Source organism: Manis pentadactyla, chromosome 18 (assembly GCF_030020395.1).
Source record: "Manis pentadactyla isolate mManPen7 chromosome 18, mManPen7.hap1, whole genome shotgun sequence".
In the NCBI taxonomy this organism is placed as follows: domain Eukaryota; kingdom Metazoa; phylum Chordata; class Mammalia; order Pholidota; family Manidae; genus Manis; species Manis pentadactyla.
In genome coordinates, this window is record NC_080036.1 from 15,359,073 (window position 1) to 15,386,076 (window position 27,004).

Below are 27,004 nucleotides of genomic sequence, written 5' to 3' on the forward strand. Positions count from 1 at the left end.
GTCTGGATGCTTCCCACAACAGCTCCTCTTCTTCTTACCCTGCATCAAGGAGCCTTTGCAGACACTGGCCCACTCCTCAGGGGGCTGGGCTGTGGCACTCTGGGAGGAGCGGCAAAGGAATGTGAACCCACAGGCTGGTTGCAGACCACAGGACTGAGGAAAGGCTGTGCTCTCACTCCCACATGGAGCTTTACTTTTCAGTAGCAATAGGCAAATTTAGAAAGAAGATAAGGAGAGGGAGACTAATTGTAAAGAAAATGGATGTAATTCACATTTTTTAGGCACTATAGGGAAAAATGGAAGTTACCGTAGCCAGGATCCTCACCTGACCCTCATCTACTTGCCCACTGTGCATGTGCAATGCTCACAGCTTGCACACCTGTTGGCAGTGACCCATAGTTGTCTGTGTTGCTATGTAAGGAGTGCTGCCCAGTGCTCTCCTGGGAGTTGCGTGGAGGCAGACAGGCCTGGTGGCAGAGATGGAGAGGGACTGAGAACTTGCCAAAGGCAGACGTGATTCTAGCACTTGACCTGCCATCACGAGAATAAAGCTTGGTATAAACTCTTTTACCCACAATGATCCGTTGCTTTATTTGGTCTCAACGAATCCAGACTGAACTTGCCTAGGGCTGAAATCCCCCTTAGGTGAGACAGGAACTTTCTGGTTTCTAAAGCCTTCTTGCTACCAGGAATTTATCTGATTCTTATAATATCCCTTCACAGGGAAGTTATTATATATTTCCTCCATTATTGTATCAAGAGAGATATGAGATTGGCCAATTTGATTGAAATATTTAAAAAAGTGATTTTGAGTCAAGATCACTTTATTTAGATCACTATATTGACAGAATTATATTATAAAATTCATTTAAATGGAATACTTAGTATTTATAACATGTTAAGACAATTTCTACTTAAAAAGAGATCGGTGCTGTTTATTTATAAACCAATCTTGTCAGAAAAAGTCAGGTTTGTTGTCAACTAGATTGGAAATGAAATGTTACATTATATTTGATTTGGGGAATAATAAAAAATCTACACATTGAATTATGAGCTGTGCATCAAATACAGTTAAAAACTGCTTTCATGACCTGTTGGTTTATTCTGTTTGGCACCAAAAAATCCCCATAATGGCTCATTTTTATAAATGTGCTTTGTTGTTTCTAGGTGGCAGGAGATAAAATTTTAAGCTGCTTTTTGCAAAAAACTTTTTTTTTTTTTTTTGCAAATATCACATTTTGGGTGTATTTAGTCTCTCTGTTTGCAGTAAATAAATGGCAAACTCTGGTGTGACCATCTGCAACCACTGGTCTTGGCTCCTTGGCGCTGACTGAAGGCTATGTGGACACGACCCATGTCCTGTTCACACAAATACTCCCTGAGAATGTTCATACATGACAGCACAATATGAGGCATTTGTGATTGTGGCAGTCAAATAGGGTAACAGTGTGGCATGTACCTGTGGCTGGGGGCCTGCGTTCCCAGGGCAGAACCCAGTGGCAGCAGGCCTCAGGCATGTGTGTCTTCAGTGAGCAGGTATTTCTCCTTCTACCTGCTATGAAAGTTCCAGTAGGCATTTTCTTTTTTAAAAAAATCTCAAAGACATGTTGAAGAAGTCCCAGGTAGGAGTCCAGACACCTGGATTCCAGCCCCACGTGGGCCCCTGGATGGTCAGGTGACCTGTGAGACTCCCTCCTGCCTGGAGCACAGCTGGGCACTGGGTGGCTGATGGTCAGGACCGTCTTTCAAACTCTGGTATGCTGTCATCCTGGATGTGGTGGTTCTGAGGGGAAGGGCCAACGCGAGGTGTGGCAGGGCGCCTTCCTCTGCACTGTGTATTTCTCACTAGCTCTGACTTGGAGTTGGAAGCTCAAGTACAGATGCCACCGGATCTGACTGGTAGAAGTGGGAGGTAGATCCAGGTTTGGTTGAAAACCCAGCAGAGTCACTCACAGCCTCTTAGTGCTTCCACCCGGGCGCCCAGCCGGCCATGCTGCAGGGGTGTCTGCATGTGTGTGTTGGGGGGCAGGTCCGAGCTGGGTTCTACTTTCCGGGTGGATGGCCTGGGAGGAAAGAGCCCTCTTAATGGGTCATGGTTGGGTCAAGGTCTTAGATGGGGGAAAGAGCACGGGAGATCTGAGAGTCAACAAAGCTGTTCCTTTAAACTCTGAAGATGTGTTTAAAAATTTTTTGATCATGTTTTATGGTATTTGGCTGAGTTTTGTCTAGACTCATCCACTCACTTGGGCTGGAAGAATGTGTTATTCTCATTCCGTCTATATGAGTTTTCTCTCTGTAGCAAAGTGACACAGACTGGGTGGCTTAAATAAAAGCAATTCATTCTCATAGCCCTAGAGTCCCAGATCTGGTGTCAGCAGGTTCAGTTCTTCAGGACTCCCTCCATGGCCTGCAGGTGCCGTCTTGTCCCTGTGTCCTCACACCGTCTTCCCTCTATGTCCTACCTGCCTTGTCTTAGAAGGACACCAGTCAGATTGGATCCGGGTCCACCATAGTGACCTCAGTTTACTTCCATTACACCTTTAAAGGCCCCATTTCCAAATACGGTCACATATTGAGGTATAAGGGTTAGGCCTTCAACAAATGAATTTAGCCTTTACCTATTGCTTCTTCCTCCATGATAAGCTGGGATACTTCAAATCAGAAAAAGGTCCCCTCACTGGTTCACAAGCAACTGCAGGATTTGGGCTGAGACTTTTCTGCAAGTTACCAGTTTCCAAAGTTATGCATGGCCCCAGGCATTCTCAGAGTTGATGAGGGGTCCTTTCCTTGAGCATCATTATGAATCATGCTTGAACTGACTTTGTCATGTTTCCACCATTGTGTTATGATCCTCATTGTCCCTCGTCCTTTGGGGGCCTTGTCCTCTCAGCTCATGAGTCCTTCTGACACCACCCTAGTGGTCTTTCATCATGTCCTGTTTTCTTCCAAGACAAGATGCTCTAGCATCTTTGCATACACTTCCCATCCAGATCCAGCCACATTCGGACACGAGAGACTGGGGGCAAACAGGACCTGCTTGATGTGGGAGTTGGTGGCAGTGGCTTGCCACATGTAGAAGGTGAGGAGGCTGCTGGGTGGGATTCAAGTGCCTGGTCATCTGCAACACTCCTCAAGCTTCCAACTTGCCCCCCGGGGCCTGCCGGCTTCCAGACTAGACTTAGACTTCTGTTGTCTAAGCCATGCTGAGTTGAGTTGTATTTTGGTTCCCTGCAGGTGAAGGGGCTCTAATTGGCACCAAGGAACCCTGGGAGAGTTTTGGTACGGAAGGGCCAGGAAAGAGGAAGACGGTTTCTCCGCTAACTTTCCTTTCACTAGGCTGCATCCTTGTAGGCAAGGATGGAAGTGGGAGTGGTGACTTCAGTATCTATAAAAAGCTTCCTGTTTTAGCAAAGGCCTGGGGCAGCTCTTAGGGACAGTCTAACACAGCCAGCAGCCACAGTGCTGCAGAGACCTTCTGTAAGGAGGGAGTGAAAAGCCCAGGCCTGGCCAAGTTCTTAGTTCAGAAGATTCAGAAGGCAGTGGGTCCACAGCCTTGTTCCTGTCTGGGAGGGTCCAGGGCTCTAGGAGAGAAAGCCTCTGAACATGAAACTACCAGGTAGCATTTAGATGTGGAAGACACAGGAATAGGCCATCAAGTCAGCCACCTGGTGCCAGGACTGGCTGTCAGCAGAACTGCAATCCCTCTTCCTCCTGGGGGGTCCCGGCAACTGACAGGACCGCTGGCGCATGGGCCACCCCACACCCGCGGCGGCCCCTGACCGTGAGATTCAAGGGTGCTGAGTGGCGCTGGGGAAGAGCCTGCTTAACTCTCTGCACTTAAAGGGAATTTTAAGGAGCGTGGATTGACAGCCCCATGCGTCATGGCTTTTTAAGGGATTGGGAGCCCAACGGCCCATCGTGGTTTACTTCCAGATGGGGGCCCAGTTAGTAAAGAACTCATTTTTGCACTTTTATCTTTCCACAGATAAGGTGGTCATCACTGGTGAGGGAAAGAGGACAGTCCAGATAGAAGTGCCCAGGAACATCACACCCCCTCCCTGATTTGGAGCCTGCTCACTCAACCCCGCCCAACCACCTCATCTGCTCCCTCCACTGGATTCACTTCTTGGGCTGCTCTGCAGCCAGGAAACTGCAAGGGTGGAGCTCAGCTTTGGCTAGTAGGGTGCCAGAACAAGTCCTTGGGGAGGGTTTTCCTCCCAAATGAAAAGACAAACTTTGAGGAAGAGAAGGTATTTGGCATGATGCCAAATGTGATGGAATTTGATGTGATGCCTGGAGCTGCAGCACTTATCCTATGAACATGAGGCTGAAACTGTAATGAGAGTGAAGGTGCTCTGAAGGAGCCCTGGGGGTGGCTTCCTCTGCTGACAGCTCCCGGGGCAGCAGCTCTGTTCCTCGACCTTAGGCAGGTCCTTTTGGGGAGATTCTGGGCACTAATGGTGGCCAGGAAGGGAGTTATTTAAGGCTTTTAGGTTGATTTTTGCAGCAACATTTAAGCATCAGGGGTAGGCCCTCCTTAGGAACAGGCAATGCCGTTTCCTAGCACTTGCAAGTGAGGCCACTGGGGACCTCAGTGCATGGAGGGACTGTCCCACAATGGGCACTTGATAATTAAGTGGTCATGTCCTTGAACTTGTCAAATGAAAACTAACCAAATGTAGAAAGTGGGCAGAAATGAGGGAAAGGGAGAGAAGAAAGGGAAGAGGACAGGGGAGGGGTGGGGGGACAGACAGCAAGGCAGCGAAGGAGACAGGGTTCAGCCCCAGGGAGGTGGTCTTACTGCAGCAGCCGACAGGCAGGGCGCGGGCTGAGAGGTCACGTGCTGTACCTCAAGCCGCGCCGAGGGAGCGGCTGCCCCGGAGCCTCTCCATGCCCAGCACCACGCCACTGCTGCATGCACCTGCTCCGCCACACCAGCATCGCTCCCTTGGCGCCCAGCACCTTTGCTCAGGCAAGTTTTGTCCCGTGGTACCAGCCTCTGGGTGTCACATGCAGCCTCCATGACCGGTTCTAACCCACCTCTCTTAGCTCTCTCTGTCCACCTGTCCTTCCGAACTGGAATGACTGCTCCTCTCCTGCACGGAGCTCATGCCTGCTTGGCACACATCCTGACTTGTGGCTTAGCAGGGTTGCCTGGCTTCCCCCAAAAGGTTGCGGGAGCCCTAAGGTAGGGCCACTGTCATCTTGGAGTCCCCAAATCTGGGCGTAACAGGTACCTAACATGCACTCATGGATCTGACTCTTAGCCCTGTAAACAAATACTGTAGGGTTACTGGACTTCAGGCCGTGAGGCACAGAGAGCAGAGTCATGCCTACCAGCACCTAGGAGCTTGGCAAGGGTGGCACAGGGCATGTGTCAGCAATACGTAAAGCCTCAGAGTCTGAAGAGCCGTCCTGTTCTCTCCCAGTGTGAGCCCCTGGCAGGCCGCACTGCGGCGGAAGGCCGCAGGGAGGGCCTGCCCTGCGGGGGGCCAGTGTGCAGCCCAGGCCGCAGATGGCAGTGGGAGGGGCTGCCCAGCTCTGAGCAGGACCCCAGAGGGCGGGGCTGCGGGGGCCACACCCAGCCGCACGGGACCCAGCCGCACAGGACCCAGCCCCGGGACCAGAGCCCACTTCTGGGAAAAACGGGCTGTCAGAGGTGAGAGCACCCCCACGCCGCAGCACCCCTTGGAGGGGCCGAGGGTCGGCCCCTCCACATCTGTCTTTGTGGAATGGCACCTGCACAGTCATCTTGAAACACCGGAACCATCCAGAAGGCCTGACAGGGAGCTCAGCGAACCCCCTGCTCAGAAACCAGAGACGCCGGCCCCGGCTCTTTGTCCTCCCCTGACCACAGACAGCCTGTGGGAAGCTGGACGGAGAGGCCAGCCCCTGGCTCTCCTGCCCGGGGGGCTGCGATAGGCACGGAGGAGAGCTGATAACGCACTGGCTAACAAGCTGGGAGGCAACAGAAAAGGCAAAAAAGCTCCCCAGGCCTTAATGACTACATTTTTTTCCCTTGTGGCCAAAGCGATACACGTGTAAGTAATACAGGAGAACAGAGGCTGTCCCACCACAGCAGGCAGCGGCCCTGCTCTCCTTTTTCTGCGGAGACTCACAGCCCTGCCCGACTGGTCACTAGGAACTCCCCAGTCACGCATTTCCCGGGGCCACACCCAGTGGCAAGCGTCCGAACCTAGGCAGTCCTGCGTGTGCTTCAGCCTCCAGGGCGGTCCTCTGTCTAAACCAGACACAACTGAAATCAGGAAGAGATTCCCGTCCTCCCTTAGCTGGGCAGCAGGTAACGGGAGGAAACAGCAGCTGTCTGAAATAAAACCTCACCATTTCCACAGCCGGGCTGCACGAAGGGCTGCATGAAGACAGGTCCGCAAGAGTCTCTCTGACTGGTGCCCCGGAACTGGGCAGCGTGCAGCCGAGGGGGCTGGCCTTACCAGCTTGTCTGCAGCACTGCAATGACTACTCGTAGGAAACTTAGTTGTAACGGTTTGAAAGGGAATATCAACCTTTCGATTCGAAAGCTTATTCTAGAGCAGAGGTTGGCAAACTTTTTCCATAAAATGCAAGTTAATAAATATTTGAGGCTTTGCAGGCCATGCAGTCTCTGTGGCTGCTGCTCAGCTCACTGAAATGCAAAAGCAGTTGCTGTAGATAACAAGTCAATGAGTGTGGCTGTGTTCCAGTAAAACTTCATTTACAGAAACGGGGCAGGCTCTAGTCTGCTGACTCCTGCTCTAGAGGGACTTTTTAGAAAAAAATGTACATCTAAGATGAATTACATTCACATAAAAAATGCACACATGTAAAAGGGAGCAACAGCAAAGGCTATTAAAGGGTTCTGGGAATCATTAAATTGCTTCATATTTTTAATTAAAACTTGTCTCTGACATTGTTTTCAATGATAACATTTATGCATGAATATATATTTATATACCATATAAGTGCAAACCCCATCATTCCTGAGTGTGCGCAGGTGTGCTTCCCGGGGGGTAGCCACGTTCTGCCTCCCTGAGCCCTTCAAGCCCCCCGCCCCCAAGGCCACCGCAATGCACTGTCTCTCAGGTAGCAGCCGTACCTTGTTCTCTTTGCTGATCTCTCTGCTCCATGGACACGAGGGCAGAGAAATGGGCTTGATCGTAGGCCAGAACCAGAGGCGAGCAGTGGCATCTGTTGGGAGGCACCTCCAAGGGCAAGTAAATCCCTCCGAATGGGATCGGAGCAAACGCTGTGGACACAAGGGGTGAGGGTGTGTGGGGTCAGAGGGAATGTGGGCAGCATCCCTCACCACCTGGGGTGCGGTGATGGGGCCCAGGGAAGAGGGGCCATCTCCGCCTGCAGCCAGAGGGGTCAGCACCCTGCCCGGCAGCACAGGGGCCTCCTCCTACCCCTGCAGAAGCACATGGTGTCCTCACTGCAGTGAGCTGGGTGGTGCCTGCCTGGTGCACAGGGGTCAGGCCCGTTAGACCCAGAGTCCTTTGTGTGCCCTAGGAGCCCCTCACCCTCTCCTGCCTCCCTGGCAGTCCTCCTGGCTCGTCCCTGTGCCCCACCAGGCTGCATCCTGGGGGCGAGAGAGACAGGGCTGAGGAGTTTCTGCTGTGCTCCGCCTGCTGCCTGGAGACCTGCCCAGGTGATTGCCTTGGTCAGCAGTGACACGCACTGGTGGCCACCTGGAAGCCCTTGTTTTTCTGGATGAACTTCTTCCTCTGCTTGTGTTCAATAAAGCACCTGTACTTCTCAGGAGCTTTCTTGTTATGTATTTTAAGAAGCTCTTCTATCGTGTCTGAAAGGGCCGACCTGAAAACTCGAGCACCAAATTGTGAGTCGGACGGGAAATGAGACGGGGACTGGCCCCTTCAGTGCCTGGGACACAATCCTGGTCATTTCCTCACTCATCAAAAAGAAGGAAGAAAAGCCTAAACCATCACTGAAATAGAGTAACTTCTGGAATACGTGCCGACACAGATTCTGCTTTTTAATCAAAGAATCTCGCCTCTTGGCCCTGAAGCCAGTGAGTCTGTGCTTCTTTGAGCCAATACAGGGGCAACCTTCAGACTTCAGGGATGTCTTGGATGAACTCACAGGATTCCTTCTGCCACCCTTGCTTTGTCTACACTGGCGACTGTGGTTCTGCCCATGGGCTGAGAGGCGGGGTGAGTCCACACCCCTGAGCACAGGTAGCATGGAAGGAAGCAGGACCCAGCCCTGTAGGGTCTGGTGGGTACAGAGCGTGTGCCCAGGGACCCTCACAGGGGGCCTGGCTCTGCACACGGAGAGCTGCAGGCCTCAGCAGCAGGCCTGTGTTGCTGGGCAGGACCGACCTACGCCCACTCCCTGCCCACCGTGATGACCATGGCCCATACGACTCTCTTTGGCAATTGTGATTTAGCAGGAAGGGCCTCATCCTGATGTGTATGACTCCCTGGAAGAACCGTGATGGTGCCTGAGGCTCAGGTTCAGATTCAAGTTGGACTGGAGTGATAAGGCGCCGTCTGGCGTGCACCCAGCAAGACCTTCTGGCAAAGTGGCGGAAGGGAAAGCAAGGCAGCCAAAGGGCCTGGCTTGCGGGGGAGTCCTCGCCCCTCCCGCCCTCCGCCTCGGAGCGCCTGCCTGAGCCTGGCTTTCCCAGGCGGCCCTGCGGCAGCTCTAGCAGAAAGGCCGGAGGGAGGAAGAGGAGCACGCCAGCACTCTCAGCGCCGGGCTGACCCAGTTCCTCCAAGGCCTCACCCGAGGGGCTGGGGCACATCAGGCCGCCTCTTTGAGCTTGAGGTTCCTGTCTGGAAGGCAGGGAGGTCCTGGTGAGGGCTGAGGGGGTGGACATGTGCAGAGGCCACCCACGGGGGGCTTGGCTCCCAGAGGGCGGGGACAAGCAACTCCCTGTCCTCTCCTCCTTCCCAGGCCCCTCAGCCTGCAGGCAGAACCACAGTCACCCAGATCCACCGCAGCCTTGCCTAGCACTCCAGGGTCTCTGTCTTCTTCTGTTTTCTTTTCTCTTGAGCACATATGTAACCTGCAGAGGGGCTGCGGGAGACTGGTGGCTGAGCAGACAGACGTCCCCTGGCCGCCTGCCGCTGACACACAGGGTGGATGGGTGGCCAAGAGTGTCCCTCCTGCCACTGGGAAGAGCAAGTGGAGTCAAGGAGAAAAGAGGAGACAGAATGTGACCTTTGTCCACGCAGAGGAAGGCTCTGCGGCCATCTGGGGGCTCAAGCCTTATTATGTAAGGCTGTCTCTTCCTTAACTGGGATGTGACACCATCTGGGTCATGAAAACACCATCTGCTTTATTATGTGTAAACTTACCTTCTCCTCCTGAGTCCCTCAACATCGTATCTGCTACGACAACGATAGGTCTTCTTAAGATGTGGGCTAGGACAAAGACATGGAATTCTTCTAGACTCTCGTACACAGGGTCCTCAGCGTTGTCCACGCTAGGAGGCAAAGCAGAGCGAGCCCGTCACTGGGCTGAGTCAGGACAGGGGATGCTGGAGGCAGAATACCTCCCTCCAGATCTCACCTAAACGGACCCTGGCTGGCATGGTCATTCGAGGCCACCTCCCTCCCGAGCCACCTGCTGATGGTGAACACAGAGTCCCAGCTCCCCACTCCCATCCTGTGCTGCGGTCTCATGAAACAGTGGGGGAGAAGCTGCAGGTGTGGCCACTGGCTGCCCTTATGACGAAGCCTCCCTGATGGCACGTGTCATCGCTGGGGCTGGTTACGCAGAGGCGCTTGACAAGGACACAGTGGGGGCAGGAGGAGCAGAGGCGTCCCCTCAGGTGCATTCCACACCCAGCAGCTGGGGTTGCGGCCTTCCCCAATGGAAGCGTAGGTGCGCCCAGGCACGTCTGCAGCTGGTGGGCCCACTGCTACCAAGATCTGAGGGGCTTTCTAGGAAATACTCCTCCGGATGGCAGAGGGCAGCGAGAAGGCTGACTGGAGGTCAGTCCTTGGAGCTAGAGGAGAGGGTGGGATTCTGAATGCCCAGTCCAGGCTACTCGGACCCTCCCCAGCCTGCACCCCTGGCTCACGTCTGAGGTTCAGGGAAAGAGCACGCTATTGGAAGTGCTTTTCCTCAGAACTCTTAAGAAATTTGGGCAGAAGACTGAAGCCGTGGTGTTCCTCAACACATGGGCCACCCCAGAGGAAGAGCACATTGAGATGGGAGCCAGAGCTCTCGCTTGATGGGGCCTCTGCCACATCCGTGCTACCAGAGCCCAGACAAGACGCCTACGTGGCAGTGGGACCTAAACCTGGGTGCTCAAGGGGACAACCAGGGAGGTCGCTGAGGACTGGGACAGGGGGCCTAGAGCCAGCAAATGCGGCACTGCTAGAGAATTCAGGTCAGGGGCCTGGGGAAACTGCTCTGCATTCACAGCCTGAGCCAACAGCTTGATGACTTCTAGAACAAACGCTGGGAATCTTCTAGAAGGCATCCTAATCACCTGGGAAGTTCTGTGGTTATTGTACCTGTTTTTTCTCTTTCCTTGTTCATTTATATATTTTTGGTGATGCATTATACCTCACTTAAAAAAATTTGGCAGTGACTGAAAGATCACAAAAAGTTTGCACATGTAGCATAAATAACGTTTTTGTTTGGTGGGGAGGAAGTCATTTGAAAGCAAAGTGTCCACCTGAAATCCCAACACCCTGGATGGGTTCAGTGTGCATTTTCTATACACAGGACATTCTCCTACACAACTACAACACAGGCGCTGAAATCAGAGATTTGCCTAATCATTAACACACCGATGCATCTCATCACCATGAGACCCCAGTCACAGTCTGCCACTTGTCCCATTAATGCCTTTCAACAGACACTCCAGCCTAGGATGGCACGCTGCCTTTAGCTATGGTGTCTCTGTAGATGCCTTCCGTCTGGGACATGCTCAGCATTTCCTTGACTTTCATGACCTTCACACTTTTTTGAAGACTACAGGTCTGGTATTGTGTACAATGTCCTTACTCTGGATTTGTCTATTTCCTCATATGATGAGACTGGGTTATGGCTGCATCCTCCTCAAGGTGTCCACAGGTGGCCGGGGCCTGCAGGCTGCCCACTCCTGGTGATGCTGACTTGAGTCACTCTGTTAGGATCATGTTCCAGCCTTTTCCCTGCAGAGCTGTTCATCTCCCTTCTGTAATTACTGAGCATTTTGTGGGGAGGAATTTCAAATCTATGTGCATATTCCACTCCTCACCAAACCCTTTATACACTTATTGATATCACCACTGGTTCCTCGTTTCTATTTTCTTCACTGGGTTATAATCCATTAGTGTGATTATGTTGATGTGCAGATATTCCCTGATTTGGTCAGTGTGGTTCAGTCAAGCTGGATCTGTGTCCTTGTGACATATCCTATCATTTTTCAGAGCTCTTCCTTGCTTTGTAGCTCAAGAAGGTGGTCCAGGTTCATCTAGCACCTTCTCTACCTTAGCTCTGTATTTAGTCATTTCTTTAAGGACCTGTTATTTTTTAATAGTGGATAATGGTGTGTAGAAGCCAAAGTATGATCATTTCTATCAGGATGTCGTTGGTTCTAGGCTCACTTAGTAAACAGACCTAAGATGTGTGTGTGTGTGTGTTGCGCGCGCGCGTGTGCGCACATGCACGTGCACAGAGATATTTTCATCTGTCATCTATCTATCTACTTTATTGGAAACTTTGGGTCTACTGGTATGTCCAATTCCAGTCTAATATTCAGTTAATTCTGTTTGTAACTCCCTTCTCCAATAGTGAGAAACCTGGTTTCTATTGACCTTCAACTATTTCTTTATGCAATCAATCTCTCTGTATGTAGGCAACCCCCCACCTCTGTTGCCACCCCTGCCCCTTAGTTGCCCACTTCACCCTGTCTGGTTCTGACACCTTGGCTGTGGTACTCTGTGTCCTGTCAACCACCCACCCGCCCACTGCAGATGTCCACCTTGTTTTGCTGCACCTTATGGCTTCAGGGCTGAATTTTTCAGGAAGGGAAGACAAGTGGCAGAAGAATGTCTTAAATAGATACACATTTGCCAAGTGTAAACACAGTGCCCCTAAACACAGCGTGCATTTGTAAATATCCCAAGTGATTATCCTGTCCAACCACTCCGAGAGGGAAGTTGCCAGAGAAGCAAAGTTCAAGTTCTTCTGGTGGCTGCTTGCCCACCCGTCATACAGTAAGCACCCACAGGCAAGTGGATGGTTGAACAAGATCATGAACAGCATAGAGAGAAGAGGCACTGAGTTACAACCTGCCTACTCAGAGAGAAAAATATCCTGGTTAGATATGAGGAGCACTGCTCTTTCCCTAATCCAGTGAACAGAGAGGTCAGCACCGGAAAGAGATGAGCCGTCAATGAGTCAGATATTAACACTGAGAAGAAATCACAAGCAGCACACTCAGCCCTGGGTTCCTGGTCACACCTTCACTCCACTTCTTACACACAAACCCTGGTGCCTCAATAGCAATGCAGAAGGGGGTCCCACAGCAACAACAGTGCAAAGGCTAAGTACTAGGCTCCATTATACCAGCATGGAATTCTGCTCATGCAAAATTTAAAGCAGGGCCATTATACTTCAAACTGAAAAACCAGCCCGTATTCACTGAGCACCTAGTATATGCTGGCATGGTGAAAGGCAACACAGAGGCCCTCAGGTAACATCTGTCCACCCATCCACCTGTTTATCCATCAGTCCATCCATTCATCCATCCATCTACCTACCTATCCATCCATCCACCCACCCACCTATCCACCTGCCCATCTATTCATCCATCTGTCTATATCTGTCCCTGGTTTTGTGCTAGGTACGTGAGGCCATGCACAGCTGAAGGCCTCATGGCAGGATGTGGGCAGCAGAGATGGGGGCGGTGGGTGCAGCTGGGAGAGGGTGATGGAGGAGAGCTTGGAACAGAGCAACCTTACGCCCCACCAGCTGCAGCAGATGAGGGCTCAGCTCCACACTGGGGACAGCCCGAGAATCACAAGGTCCTTCCCTACTCACTTCCAGCTCCTTGCTTGAGGGGTTCAGGGATCGGGTTTGACTGCAGGTGGATCCTCATTCTGTGCTCACCCCTCAGCACCATGGCCATGCCCCCCTGCTTTGGGAGCACCCGTGTCTGTTCCTGTTCTCTTGAAGTTGGGCTGAGAGTGCTGGCTCAGCAACATCTCAGGCTCCTCGGAGGAGCACATGGGATCGTGTCTGGGATGAGACCTTGGGGCTGTGACATGCACATGTAAGTTACTGCGGTTGAGCCTACTGCTGGAAAGCAGCTCTGGTGAAACTGTCCCTGAAAATTCACTTCCACATCTTACCAACAGGCTTACCATCATCTTCCCATGAGCTCACTGCACAAATGTTAGACCTGGGGTTATAAACAGAATCTTGTCTCTGGGAAAAGACACTTACAAATCCCCCAAACACTTAACAGTTGATGTTTACTGTTAAGAAAACTAATACCAAGGTAACTCCTTGACCCCAAAGAGACCATGCATGTCCCCCAAACTTCACAAAACACACTTTGACGAAACACATACATTCTCCACAGTGCCTCTCCTCTCTTCTTAGGTGTGTACCTGGGGAGGGTTCCTGGGAATAGGGCCACACCATCCACTGTAATGCAGGCATTACATTCACTATTCTGATCCTCGCTTTTCCCTCTGAACAGTGCACCCCAGAGATCCTCCAGTGCAGGATGTGGGGTCCTTCCCCCCACCACAGCACTGCTCATGCATACATGTCACCAGCAGTGTTTCTGGGTAGTAGGACTCTACCCCCTTTCCCAGCCATGACTCAGAGCCCTGGCAACACCTTTGATGAGCTGATACGTAGACACAGAGGGAGCTGGAGATGAAGGGCCAGGCCCCTGAATGGAGCAGAGGCCAACCTGTGCCCTGCTGTGGGCCTTTGCACCTGGCCAGGGACTGTATTTGCCCAGATGGCAGCTTTTCAAAAGATTCTGTAAGGCGTGTCTAGGCAGCAGGGGCTCTGCTAAGAGCTACGGCCTAGGAAGCCAGGACTGAGGCATGGCGGGTACTCCTGGCCTTCTAAAGGGACCAAGTAGGTCTCAGGCTGATGGAAGCTTCTCAGCAGTGGCCAGGGTGGCCTGGGGGTGAGAACTGATCATACAGCCTGGAATCAATAAGCTGTGGTCATTCACATGACAAGTATTTATTGAGCATCTGCTATGGAGGTAGCACTGTCCTGGGTGTGTGTGTGTGTTTGTATCTGTGCATGTGCACGTATGCAGGTCTAGGGCTGAGGACCCTCAATTAACAGATGATCTGATAAGAAACTAGCAGGTATTAATAAGCACAGTGATAAAAGGTGGCTTCTTTAGATAAGATGGTCAGGAAAGCTCTTGATAGATGAAGAGTCAGATGCCACCCATTTTTCCTTAAAAGACTGAACTTAAGTTTATATCTCTGAGATGTACATCATGAAATTATTTAGGATTCTAGCTATTTCTGAAAAAGGCCAATAAAAAAGAAGTATAGCAAACACATTACAAAATTATGTAAATGCAGCAACGAAATTATGGAAACGCAACCACAGAGAGAAGGCAGATGAGAAGCACACAAGGGCAGTGGGGAACCAGGCCGGAGGCTGCCTGTGGGGCCGCCCGATCAGCCCCCAAACCGCTCCCTTTCCTCCATCTCTTCTTCTTCTTGTTCCGAGAGCCTCTCAGCCAACACTTAACCTGTCTTATCAACTGGAGAACAAGTAAGCTTTTCTTTTATAAGAGGTCAAAGAACAAAAGTGATTATTTTTATCACAAATGTCAAGGTAAGTTGTTAATTCTTGTTCTTCATACCAGTTTTGCATTTGTTAAGAGCATGGGTTTATGTTTTCAGGTAGTTCTAAGGCTGGCTTCTGTCTCTGTCTTTTCTGTGTTGTTAATGACAGCTTCACAGCCCTGCTTGGCACATAAATAAGGTGACATGTAAGTGTGTTCAGTAGATGACGCAGCTCTAACTCCTACCCGACAAGGCTGTCCTTTGCCCATTCCTAGGGAATCTTGATTCTCTGAGAAGGCCAGCCCTCCCCCTCCCCTGACCTCTGGCCTGTCAAGCGTGAGCTTTCATCCCATCAGGGCTGGCCTTTGCTCCCTGCCTCCTAACGGGTCAGGTGTGGGTGCTAGTGTCACTGGCCCTGGGCAGGATCGTCTCTGCTGGGTGTGCACGTGGGCACAAGTGGTCAGCTCCATGCCGGCTGGTCCTGGATCTGGTTCTGAATGTACATATGGCCCCACATGCCCAGCTCTAAGCTAGGGATTGGAGGAGAATCCAGAAGCAGCACTGGGCTGGGCTGCACAGCCAGGAAACTGCAGCATGAAGTGGGGGGCAAAATACATGAGCCCTGGATGAGGCAGGACTCGGGAGGGCTCTGTGCACAGCAGTGCAACACTTCTCTGGGGGCACAAACAGTGATATCCTAAAGAGACAACGCAGAGGTGACAGTCCCCCCATCTCCTGAGATGTGGGGTCCCAGGCACAATCCATGCTATCAAAGATTTCAAGCTATAATAAAGATGCACCTTGAAAAAATAAACTTTGACAGACTTATAAATACATCCTCCTATTCCTACCCATGGGCCCCTTCCCCCACAAAAATACCTTCAATTTCTATTTATTAGGTTCTTGACATGCAAGTTAATAAAATGAAAATAGAAGCACCTAGAAAAATATGACTCAGAGTTATGACTTCCCAAATTTTCAATCAGAAGGACTGAGTTGTTGGCAAGATGTAACAAAGCACATCAAACTCTAGAGGGGAACTTGGTGCCTAAGTCACGCTGGGGGATCAAAGATGTTCCAGAATGCAAGCACTGCCCTCTGAGTGGGAACATCAGTTCAAGGGCACTGTCCCTCCTAATGGTCTCCAATGAGGAAGACCACATATGAAAAAGGGAATGCTTGCATGGAGAATCACAGCATTCACCTGGGTAGCCCTGGCAGGATAAGTTATCCCAACGACAAGTGCTGGAACACGACTAACTCTTCCCCAAATCATGTAACTTGGCACAATGGCAGGATTAGGATGAACAAAATGCCAAACTTCTCTGCCTGGTTAGAATGTCTTTCGGTGTGTGTGTGTGGAGGGGACGTGTGGGTGAGGAGCAGTTGCCACAGGCCCTTCTTAGGCCGCTGCCTCCACTGTACCTGCTCTGTTCCTGTTCTAGAACTCCTCCGTCCCTTCTCCTCTGCCACATCCAAACCTGAAATCTACCAACTTGTGTGCAACTCTTGCTGCTGTGTAGATTGCTCTGGGGGTGGTGGGGAGTGATTACAAACATTCCACCTCTTCTCTCCTCTTGGCAAAACCCTCTCACCTGGGTGGAATACATGGAGCAGTTATTGGAGGGCTCTGGGAAGGAAATTAGTGGCAGGTAGATTGGGGAAGAAAATGGAATTTATATTTTCCCCCCTTTGGTATTCCAAGATATGAATACAACCCAGTCTGAGACCCCCAAGCGGGCACTGGTGAGGAGAAGACAAGTCCAGAGGGTGCCCTCCAGTGAGAGTGAGGACAGGGTGCTTCTAGAGCTCAAGGAAAGTGCAGAAATGCCCAAATTTCTCTCTTCTCTCCTTTCTTTCATGTTTCAACTCTCCAAAGTGGCCTATAGGTAGAGGGAGCCAAAGTCTAAAAGGGGGGAAACTTCCTCTCTGATCAGAGGAACCATGGTGCCAAGAGTGTGGGGAGGGCCTTCCCTACTTTGTTGGATTACTTTCCCTCTCTGTCCTCTGGATACCTGGCCCAGGACACAGGTACAGTCACTGCACTGTACGGCAGAGTGCTGGAACTAAAGCCCTAGCATTCAGGCTGGGGGACAGAAAAGGGGACCAAGGGAACCAAAAGTACTGGAAGATCATGGAAAGGGAGAGCTTCAGAAAACGATCCCACCAGATTGTTCATGAACTCTTGGACTCCCCTCCCCACAATCCTGAGCCATGCACGCGTGGATGTGGTCCTCATCAGTGCACCAGAGGCTCTGAGGACTGGCTGAACAGACTACTGCCCACATCATAGACTGAGGAATGTGAGACACAGCCAAATAGAACAGCAAAGGCTTTGAAAACCACACTGAAGTTGGAACCACGGCCCAAGAAGGCAGGTTGAAATTTACAGTGAACCTAACCAGGATGACTACCCGATAAAGTAAAGATGTCAACATTTTCCACAGAGTATAAACAAGACCCAGAATCTCACAACATAAAATACAAAATGTCCAGGATGCAATCCAAAATCACCAAATGAAGAACCATGTACATCTCAATGCTCAAGGAAGAGAATAATCAAAAGGCACCAACTGACAAAGATTTTAAAGCAGTTGTTACGAGAGTGCTCCAATAAGTGATGGAGAACATGCTTGAAACAAACGGAAAGACAGGAAGTTTTGGGAAAGAAATAGAAAATATCAAGAAAGCCAAATGGAAGTTTTAGAACTTAAAAATACAACAATTGGAAGAAAGAAATTCATGGAATGAACTCAGTAGCAGATTGGAGATAAGAGAGAAAAAGTTAGTAAATTTGGAGAGAGAGCAATAAAACACGATCTATTTAAAGAAGAGAAGATTGAAAAAGTGAAAACCTCAGTGACTTGCCAGATGATGCAAAAGATCTAATACTCATGTCATCAGAGTCCCAAAAAGAGAAGAGAAAGAGTACAGTGCCCTCCAAAAAAGAAAAAAATACTTAAAGAAATAATTACTGAAAGTTTCCTAAATTGGGCAAAGATATAAACCTACAAATTTGAGAAGCTCTGAGAACTAAAGAGGATAACCTAAAGAAATCCATAGCCAGACATACCAAAATTACACTGTTGAAACCTAAAGACAGAGAAAAATAATGTTGAAAGAAGACAGAAAAAAGTGACATTCAATAGGGGAAAAATAATCTGAATTACTGGATTTCTCATTAGGAACCATGGAGGCCAGAAGTGCTACAAGAAAAGAATGTTAAACTGGAATTCTATATCCAGTAAAAATATCCTTCACGCATGAAGGTGAAATAAAGACATTCTCAAATGAAGGAAAAATAAAAGAGTTCATAACCAGCAAATCTCTCTAAAAGAATTAAAAGACATTTTTCAGATAGAAAAAAATGATACCAGAAAAAATGCTGGAACATCATAAACAAAGAAACAACAGAAATGGTCATGATCTACATAAATATAATAGACTATTTTTCCTCTTGAGTTCTTTAATATACATTTGATATTCATACAAAAATTATAATACTGGCTGATGGTGTATTAAAGTATACAGATATAATATATAAAAAATAAAAGGGGAGAGGATAAAGGACTTCTATGATGGTAAGGGTTTTGAATTTCACTTAAAGTAATAAAACCTTAACTTCAAATGTTTAAAGCATGTAAAAGTGTAATTACTGGAGCCACAACTTTAAAACTATATAGTTATAGTTAAAATTACAAGAGTTAAATCAAAATAGAATCTTGAAAAAAATTCAAGTAACTTTAAAAAAGGGGAATAGAGAAATAAACAAACAAAAACCCGCAGAGGGCATAAAGAGAAAAGAAATAATAAAATGGAAAAGCTAAATTCAAATATATCAATACTTACATTAAATATACATTGTCTAAATGTGCAGTTAAAATATGGAGACTATCAGAATAAATAAATACTATTTGTTGTGTTGAAGAAACTCACTTAAAATATAATGACATAGGTGGGTTAAAAGTAAAAGGATGGAAAATTATAGACCATAAAAACTTTAACCAAAAGGAAGCTAGAGAGGTCATGTCAATATCAGATAAAGTAGGCTTCAGAGAAAGGACTGCCAGAGATAAAGAAAACTGCCAGAGATAAAGAGGGATATATGCAATGATAAATAGTCAATACACCAAGAAGTCAGAACAGTCCTAAGCGGGTGTGGATTTAACAATACAACTTCAAAATATATAGTTGAAAAAACTGACAAAATTGAAATGATGAAGAGAAACAACCACAAATATAGTTGTAGGACACCATATTACTATCTCAGTAATTCAAAGAACAAGCAGGAAGAAAATCAGCAAGAATACAGAAAATTTGAACAAAACCAATAATCAATTGAATCTAATTGACATCACAGAACACTCCATCCAACATGTACAAAGCACACATCATTAAAAAATACACATGGAATATTTATAAAGATGGTCCATGTGCTCACTTAACAAACTTTTACAAATTTAAAATAATTTAAATCATACCAAGTACATTCTCAGAATCAAATTAAACTAGAATTAGTAAAGAAAAGACAAAAATCTGTTATACAATACATTTTTAAAATAATTCAGTGGTCAAAAAGAGAGTCTCAAGGGAAATGAGAAAATATTTGAAACAGAATGAAATTAAAATACAAAATATAAAATTTGTTGTATGCAGATATGCAGTATTTAGAGGGAAATTTTAGTCCTAAAATACACATATTACAGAAAAGAAAGGCCTTGCATCAATAACTGAAGCTTCCTCCTGAACAAAGTAGAAAAATTAGAGCAGAATAAACCCAAAACAAGCAGGAGAAAAACACTACAGGTAAGAGCAGAAAAAAATGACAGTGAAAATTTAAAATGGAAATAATCAATTAAACCAAAATTGATTCTTTTAAAAGAGCAATAAAATCGATAAAACTTTAGCAAGGCTGACAAAAAAAAAGTGAAAGACACTAATTGATGAATCTGAAAAGAAAAGAATATCTCTAAAGACTATTACAGACAATAAGTTAATAAAGGAATATTACAAACAATGGTATGTATATAAATTCAAGAACTTACATGAAATGAAATTAGTTCTCAAAAACAATCTAAGCAAACTCCCTTATTTCTATTTTCTGCCACTATTAAAGAAACTGAATTTATATTTAACAACTTTGTAAAATGGAAATTTTGGGTTGTAGATGGATTCACTAATGAATACTACAAAATATTTACAGAAGAAATATCACCAGTTCTACACAATCTCTTCTAGAAAATAAAGAGGCATAATCCTTCTCAACTTGTTCTATGAAACTAGCATTATGCTGATACCAAAATCAGATAAAGACAATAGTACATAAATAGAAAGCTACATTCCAATAACCTCCATGATCACAGATGCAAAAATTCTCAACATAATATTGCCAAAGAGAATGAACAAAATAAAAATGTGCAATACACCAAGAGAAAGCGGAGTTCATCACTGGAATGCAAGGATGGTTCAATATTAAAATATCATTCAGTGTAACTCATGATATTAGTGGTCTAAAGAAAAAACACCCCACATGATTTTATAATTGATGTAGAAAATTTATTTGATAAAATTCCATAATCACTTTTGACAGATACTCTCAACAAAAGGAATAGAAGGAAACTTCCTCAACCTGATAAAAGATACCAGCTGAAAACCTATAGTTAATGATATTGACAAAAGATTTCTGACTAGGATTGGTAACCAGGGAAGGATGTCCTTTTGCACTTATTCAATACTGTACTAGAAGTCCTAGCTAGTGCAATAAGTCAAGAAAAACAAATAAAAGGCATCCAGATTGGTAAAGAAGAAGTTAAACTGTCACTGTTTGCAGATGACATGATATTGTACATAAAAAACCCTAAATAATCCACTCCAAAACTACTAGATCTGATATCTGAATTCAGCAAAGTTGCAGGACACAAAATTAATATACAGAAATTTGTTGCATTCCTATACACTAATGATGAACTAGCAGAAAGAGAAATCAGGGAAACAATTCCATTCACAATTGCATCACAAAGAATAAGATACCTAGGAATAAACCTAACCAAGGAAGTGAAGGACCTATACTCTGAAAACTACAAGACACTCATTAGGGAAATTAAAGAAGATACAAACAAATGGAAACACATCCCATGTTCATGGATAGGAAGAATTAATATTGTCAAAATGGCCATCCTGCCTAAAGCAATCTACAGATTCAATGCAATTCCTGTCAAAACACAAACAGCATTTTCTTCAATGAACTAGAGCAAATAGTTCTAAAATTCATATGGAACCACAAAAGACCCTGAATAGACAAAGAAATCCTGAGAAGGAAGAGCAAATCTGGGGGGATTAAGCTCCCCAACTTCAAGCTCTACTACAAAGCCACAGTAATCAAGAAAATTTGGTACTGGCACAAGAACAGAACAAGAACAGACTAGAGAGCCCAGATATAAACCCAACCATATATGGTCAATTAATACACGATAAAGGAGCTATGGACATACAATGGGGAAATGACAGTCTCTTCAACAACTGGTGTTGGCAAAACTGGACAGCTACATGCAAGAGAATGAAACTGGATCATTGTCTAACCCCATACACGAAAGTAAACTAGAAATGGATCAAAGAGCTGAATGTAAGTCATGAAACCATTAAACTCTTAGAAGACAACATAGACAAAAATCTTCTGAATATAAACATGAGGAACTTCTTCCTGAATGCATCTCCAAAAGCAAAAATGAACACATGGGACTACATCAAACTAAAAAGCTTCTGTACGGCAAAGGACACCATCAACAGAACAAAAAGGCATCCTACAGTATGGGAGAATATATTTGTAAATGACATATCCGACAAGGGGTTAACATCCAAAATATATAAAGAACTCATATGCCTCAAAAACCAAAAAGCAAATAAACCTATTAAAAAATGGGTGGAGTATACGAAGAGACAATTCTCCAAAGAAGAAATTCAGATGGCCAACAGGCACATGAAAAGATGCTCCACATCACCAATTATCAGGGAAATGCAAATTAAAACCACAATGAAATATCGCCTCACACCAGTTAGGATGGCCAGTATTGAAAAGACTAAGAACAACAAATGCTGGCAAGGATGTGGAGAAACAGGAACCCTCCTACACTGCTGGTGGGAATGTAAGCTAGTTCAACCATTGTGGAAAGCAATACGGAGGTTCCTTAAAAAATTAAAAATAGAAATACCATTTGATCCAGGAATTCCACTCCTAGGAATTTACCCAAAGAATACAAGTTCTCAGATTCAAAAAGACATATGCACCCCTATGTTTATTGCAACACTATTTACAATGGCCAAGGTAGGGAAGCAATCTAAGTGTCCATCAGTAGATGAATGGATAAAGAAGATGTGGTATATATACACAATGGAATATTATTCAGCCATAAGAAAGAAACAAATCCTACTATTTGCAACAACATGGATGGAGCTGAGGATATTATGCTCAGTGAAATAAGCCAGGCAGAGAAGGACAAGTACCAAACAATATCATTTATTTGTGGAGTATAACAATGAAGCAAAACTGAAGGAACAAAACAGCAGCAGACCCACAGACTCCAAGAAGGCACTAGTGGTTACCAAAGGGGAGGAGTGTGGGAGGGCGGGTGGGGAGGGAGGGAGAAGGGGATTGAGGGGTATTATGTTCAGTACACATGGTGTGGAGGGGTCACTGGGAAGACAGTGTAGCACAGAGAAGGAAAATAGTGAATCTGTGGCATCTTACTACCCTGATGACAGTGACTGCAATGAGGCGTGTGGGGGACTTGACAATATGGGTGGATGTAGTAACCACATTGTTTTTTAATGTGAAACCTTCATAAGAGTGTGTATCAATAATACCTTAAAAAGGTATAATAATTCCTCTCATTAATTCATCATTGAATTAACATTTTCAGCATTTGTTAAAATACTGACAGGTAAGGAAAGGGAGACTTAGGAAGGCTGAGTTGGAAAACGCTTTTCTGTACATTCACAGAACAAGACAACAGATGGTGAAGATTAATCTATTGCTAATAAGAGCTGGGATTCAAAGTGGTACTCCCTTGAAACACACCTGGAATTGGACTAGGAAACAAGGAGGTATTTTTCTGTAGCTCACAGAACTAAAAGTGAGAAGGCAGCAAGAATCCAGTTCTCTACAATAATGAAGACAAAGGTTTCTGAAATAAGAGAAAGGAGAAAAAGTAGTAAGCAGAGGACCCAAAATTATCTTTTATAGAGCTTGCAAGGTTGAAGTAAGGAGTTGAACATAGTTAGTCTTTTGATTTGATTTAATTTTTTCTCATTTCAAATTAGCCAACCTGGACTGAGTGTCAGGAAGCTGATGTCTTTCAGTCTGATTTTTCTTTGATGACATCATTCATCTCATGAATTTAAAGTTAGAAGTTTATACCTAGATGAACTATCATCCAAGGATGAAGTAAAATACAGAGAGATTCAGATAGGCAAGGACTCAAAAAGTCTATGTGCAGTACACTCTTTGTTAAGTAGCTATTAAAGCACACCACAGTGTATGCTCTAGAACACCCCAGGGCAGTGGACTCAGGTCTGTGTCTGTATTCTGGCCCCACCAGTTACAAGCTGGAGGCAAGTCAGTCAGTCTCTCTGAGCTTTGATCTCCTAATTCATACAGAGGGTAATGCCTGATTTATAAAGTGAGAAGAATGTATGTAAGGTAGGCATGTGCTCCACAGAAGTTCATTCCTTCCTTTCTCCTATCCTCAGCCATGCTCAGCACTATCCAATAAGCCATTTTTGTGTTCCATTTACCGAGGACCAGGGTCTAGAGGTCATGCCACAGAGTCTATAGTGCAGTAACCCTGATGTATAAGCTGATGGAGAGGAGTTTGCTCCACAATCAGAGAGACTTCTCAAAGCCCCTAATTGCTGCAGGGCCTTCAAGACTCAAGGGAGTGAATTTCTAAGGGTGGAATATCAGACACTGAGATGAGTCAGGAGGAAGTCATCAAGAAGGAACACATTTTGGATCTTTGGGATGGGACTTTATAACATACCATATGGGCAGCAGGCATGCCAACTCACAGAATGAGTGTGACAATGTCTTAATAAACATTATTTTTACAGTTGCCAGAAACTCCTTTCCAAACACTTTCAAATCTGATTTCACCACCCCACACCAAGAGCATTAGAACACAGACTGCTTTAATGGCCACAGGTCCTTCCCACTCCTATGTACTTGTCCCTTTGCAATGTGACTTTGTGCCTTGTGGCATCAAGGGTGGAGTTTATCTCTCTGCTCGAGGCTGGCTTCACCATATGACTTGCTTTGGCCAAATGTGATGCAAGCAGAGGCTTGAGAAGCGCCTGCACCTTGGGAACTTCCCTCTCTTCCTGCTCTGAGACTGTATGTAAGGAGCCTGGGCCTCCACAAGGATAAAAGCCCACGTGGACAGAGGCCCAGTGAGAGCCAGTTCCCAGCTCAGAGCTGTAAATGAGACTATCCTGGACTATCCATCCCCACCCAGACCACGTGCCAGATGCCTGCAGCTCCACAAATGGCACCAGGGGACTCCAGACCAGACTGCTGACCCCTGGAATGTGAGCAAATCTGCTGGCTGCTGCTTTCAGCCACTCAGTTTTGGTGTGGTTTGCTATACAACCATCAAAAACTGACATAGTCTGGCAGGGAGGTTACTGCCAAGTTTTGTTCACACAGATGAACAAAACTGAGGCTCAGGCAGCTTGTGAGACACGCTCAGTATCACCTGCCCAGCCTTGGACTATAACCCTGGGCATTTCAGGCTGTGTCTCTGGCAGGGTCCACCAGGTAGAGCCTTCTTTCTGGCTCTCCTTTCTTAGCTGCCTGACCAAATGAAGCACCCTCCACACCTTCATTAACTAGCTGCCTTCAAAGATTTCATCAGTTTTAGAGTGAGTGACATACACCATCTTCTCCCAGTATGTTCATGGTGTGAGGGGTATAGAAGCTGCACGTGCAAGCTAGTCATAAGCCGTCTCACTTCAGCACAGGTTTCTGCACAGAACTGTAAGACAGGGTGGGGTTATTTCCTTCCTCCCTCCAGGTCTTCGTCTGGGGAGCACCCTTCTCTCCACAGCACCCTCCGTGGGCCTGAGCACTCAGGATGCAGTGACGGTGAGGGGTGAGCCAAGCTCACTCGTGGTGGAGAGGGCCATAAAAGCCCAGCAAGCAGCTCTTTCGGAGGCTGCATTTCACATGTGGTGTCTCAGAGGGTCCTTGGAGCAGCAGTAGCACAGAATGTCTGAATTCTCTTGTTTTAGCCATGGAGAAACAGTGCATTTTGATGTGCAAGTAGGAGCAGCCTCACCCTGTGGTTCTGAGGGCACCTGCTTCAAAGCATCTGCCTTGGCCTGCGTCTCAGCTCTTCCCTGTGCTTGCTGATTCTGCACCTGTGGGTGCCATTTACCTGTTTTTCTCACACATCAGAAGCTCAAGGAAGCCCGCCCCAGCCTTGCCTTCCTGGAGTCTCTGAGGGTGCCCTGCTGTGTGGTCACGTACCCTGGGGCATCAGCTCTAAGCAGGCTCTCCATGTTGGCTATCAGCTGGCAGCCCGCCCTGCCTAGATGCCAGCCTGGTTTCCATCTTCCCCCCTTGGAGAAGCATCCTGGCCACCAGGGCTTCCTGCCACGGCTCTTCCAGTAAGCTTGGGGTACAGCTACTGTGGGTTGTGTAGGGGCAAGAGGAAGTGGGCCAAGCTTCTAGCCAAGTCAGGCCTTCAGGACCTTCCAGCCTTTTCACATACTTAACCTGGTCATCTTCTGGGGAAGTAACAGGTTTAAAACATGATTCCAGGTCAGTGTCCATGCCAGGGAGCAGAACAGGGTCTGGCCCCTTCTGTCCTCATACTGGGGGCCAGGAGCCAGGCAGGAGCAGGATGCAGGCAAGGGCCCGTGTGGTCGCAGCTGCTGGGCTTGGCCCTCATCCACGGGAGACAGGTTTCCAAATGAGCCAGGTGCGGGAGGGACATGAGGAAAGCCATTTCAGCCTCTCTCGCCATTGCACCTGCGAACTCTCTTGACTGGCTCTCTCCGATCCCCAGGATAAAATTTGGAAACGTTGTGGGGCTTTTCTGGTCACTTCTGTTCTGTTCAGCCCCAAGCTTGAGACTACTGCAGTCCTGGGACAGTTCTTTTCTTTCTCTTGTCACCAACTCCCCATTTTCTGGCTGCCATCTATGGGCCCCCTTAGGGCAAGCACAGGCCAGAAAGGAGAGGCTAGCAGATGACAAAGTCCTTCTTGACTTCTTTCGGGTGCCTGCTGGGCCTGGGGGTGGTCAAAATGCAGACCCTGTTTCTCAGGAAGTGCTTTATGGCCCTTCAGACCCCCCGCCAGCTGACGGTCTCTGCCCTTAGTTCCTGGACAGAGGCGGAGGTGCTGTGAGCTGATGGCTTGTGACTGACCTTCAGGCCTGACCTCTGAGGATCACCCTCATTGGAGGGAGAGTCCTCCTGAAGACAGCTCAGCTTAGGCCTCCTCTGAAGGTTCACCCCTGATGTTTGGGAAGCACACACAGCCCCCCACACCTCCCCTGGCCCCTTATGGCCCTGAGGACCTGGAGGCTGGCCAGCCTCTGCCTTCAGAGCCTTGGGGCCGGCACTGGTACCAGTCTCTGCAGCCCTCAAGCCCCACATCCCTCAGTTCAAAATGAGGAGGGAAACCTCTTCCCCTAACCCAGGCAGACAGAGGCAGATGCAGATGTGCTGACAACTCGCTCAAAAAAAGTCTCTGTTTTGGACTTCTGAACCCCAAGGGAAGTGGGACCCCCCTCTACAGCAGGGGACCTTCTCCTGGAGAAGGAAACACCTGACTATTCCCTGTAAGCCTGACCTCCTGAGAGATACCCAAGGGGAGGAAAAGTGGAAAGGCCAGATGAATGTGACTAAAAGCTGGTGTCTCGTGCAGAGCTCGCACACACGTTCTAAAAGCAACATGTCGGAACTAAAATGGCCTTGGTTCTCGCAGCTCCTTGCCTCCTTCTGGGATTTGCCTGTCGCTGTGGGATCCAGGTGATCACCCAGAGCCCAAGCACAGCCCTGGGGGTGCACACGTCTGGCTGGGTGCACCCTGTGTCCTGGCATGGGAGGGCCACAGGGGGAGAATTTAAGGCCCTGGAACCATTTAAAATCCAGAGAAATAAGCCATGAGGACAGGACACTGTCGTGAAGACCATTCCCTCGCCACGTTCTGCGCAGACGGGACCGTGAAGGGGGTGCTCAGGGCCCAGCGAGCATCAGAACTCCTGGATGGC

At 47.5% G+C, this 27,004-nt stretch overlaps 1 protein-coding gene across 5 annotated transcripts in view; it reads right to left on the minus strand.

Moving 5' to 3' along the window:
• Positions 1-27,004, minus strand: part of OTUD7A (OTU deubiquitinase 7A) — a 344,700-nt gene that overhangs the window by 18,687 nt on the left and 299,009 nt on the right. For all 5 annotated transcript variants that reach the window (XM_057494657.1, XM_057494658.1, XM_036878692.2 and 2 more), the window contains 2 exons: positions 9,318-9,445; positions 7,094-7,243 (listed from right to left, as the gene is read on the minus strand). In XM_057494657.1, the coding sequence (XP_057350640.1) occupies positions 7,094-7,243; positions 9,318-9,445 (278 nt within the window). The remainder of the gene's footprint in view (positions 1-7,093; positions 7,244-9,317; positions 9,446-27,004) is intronic.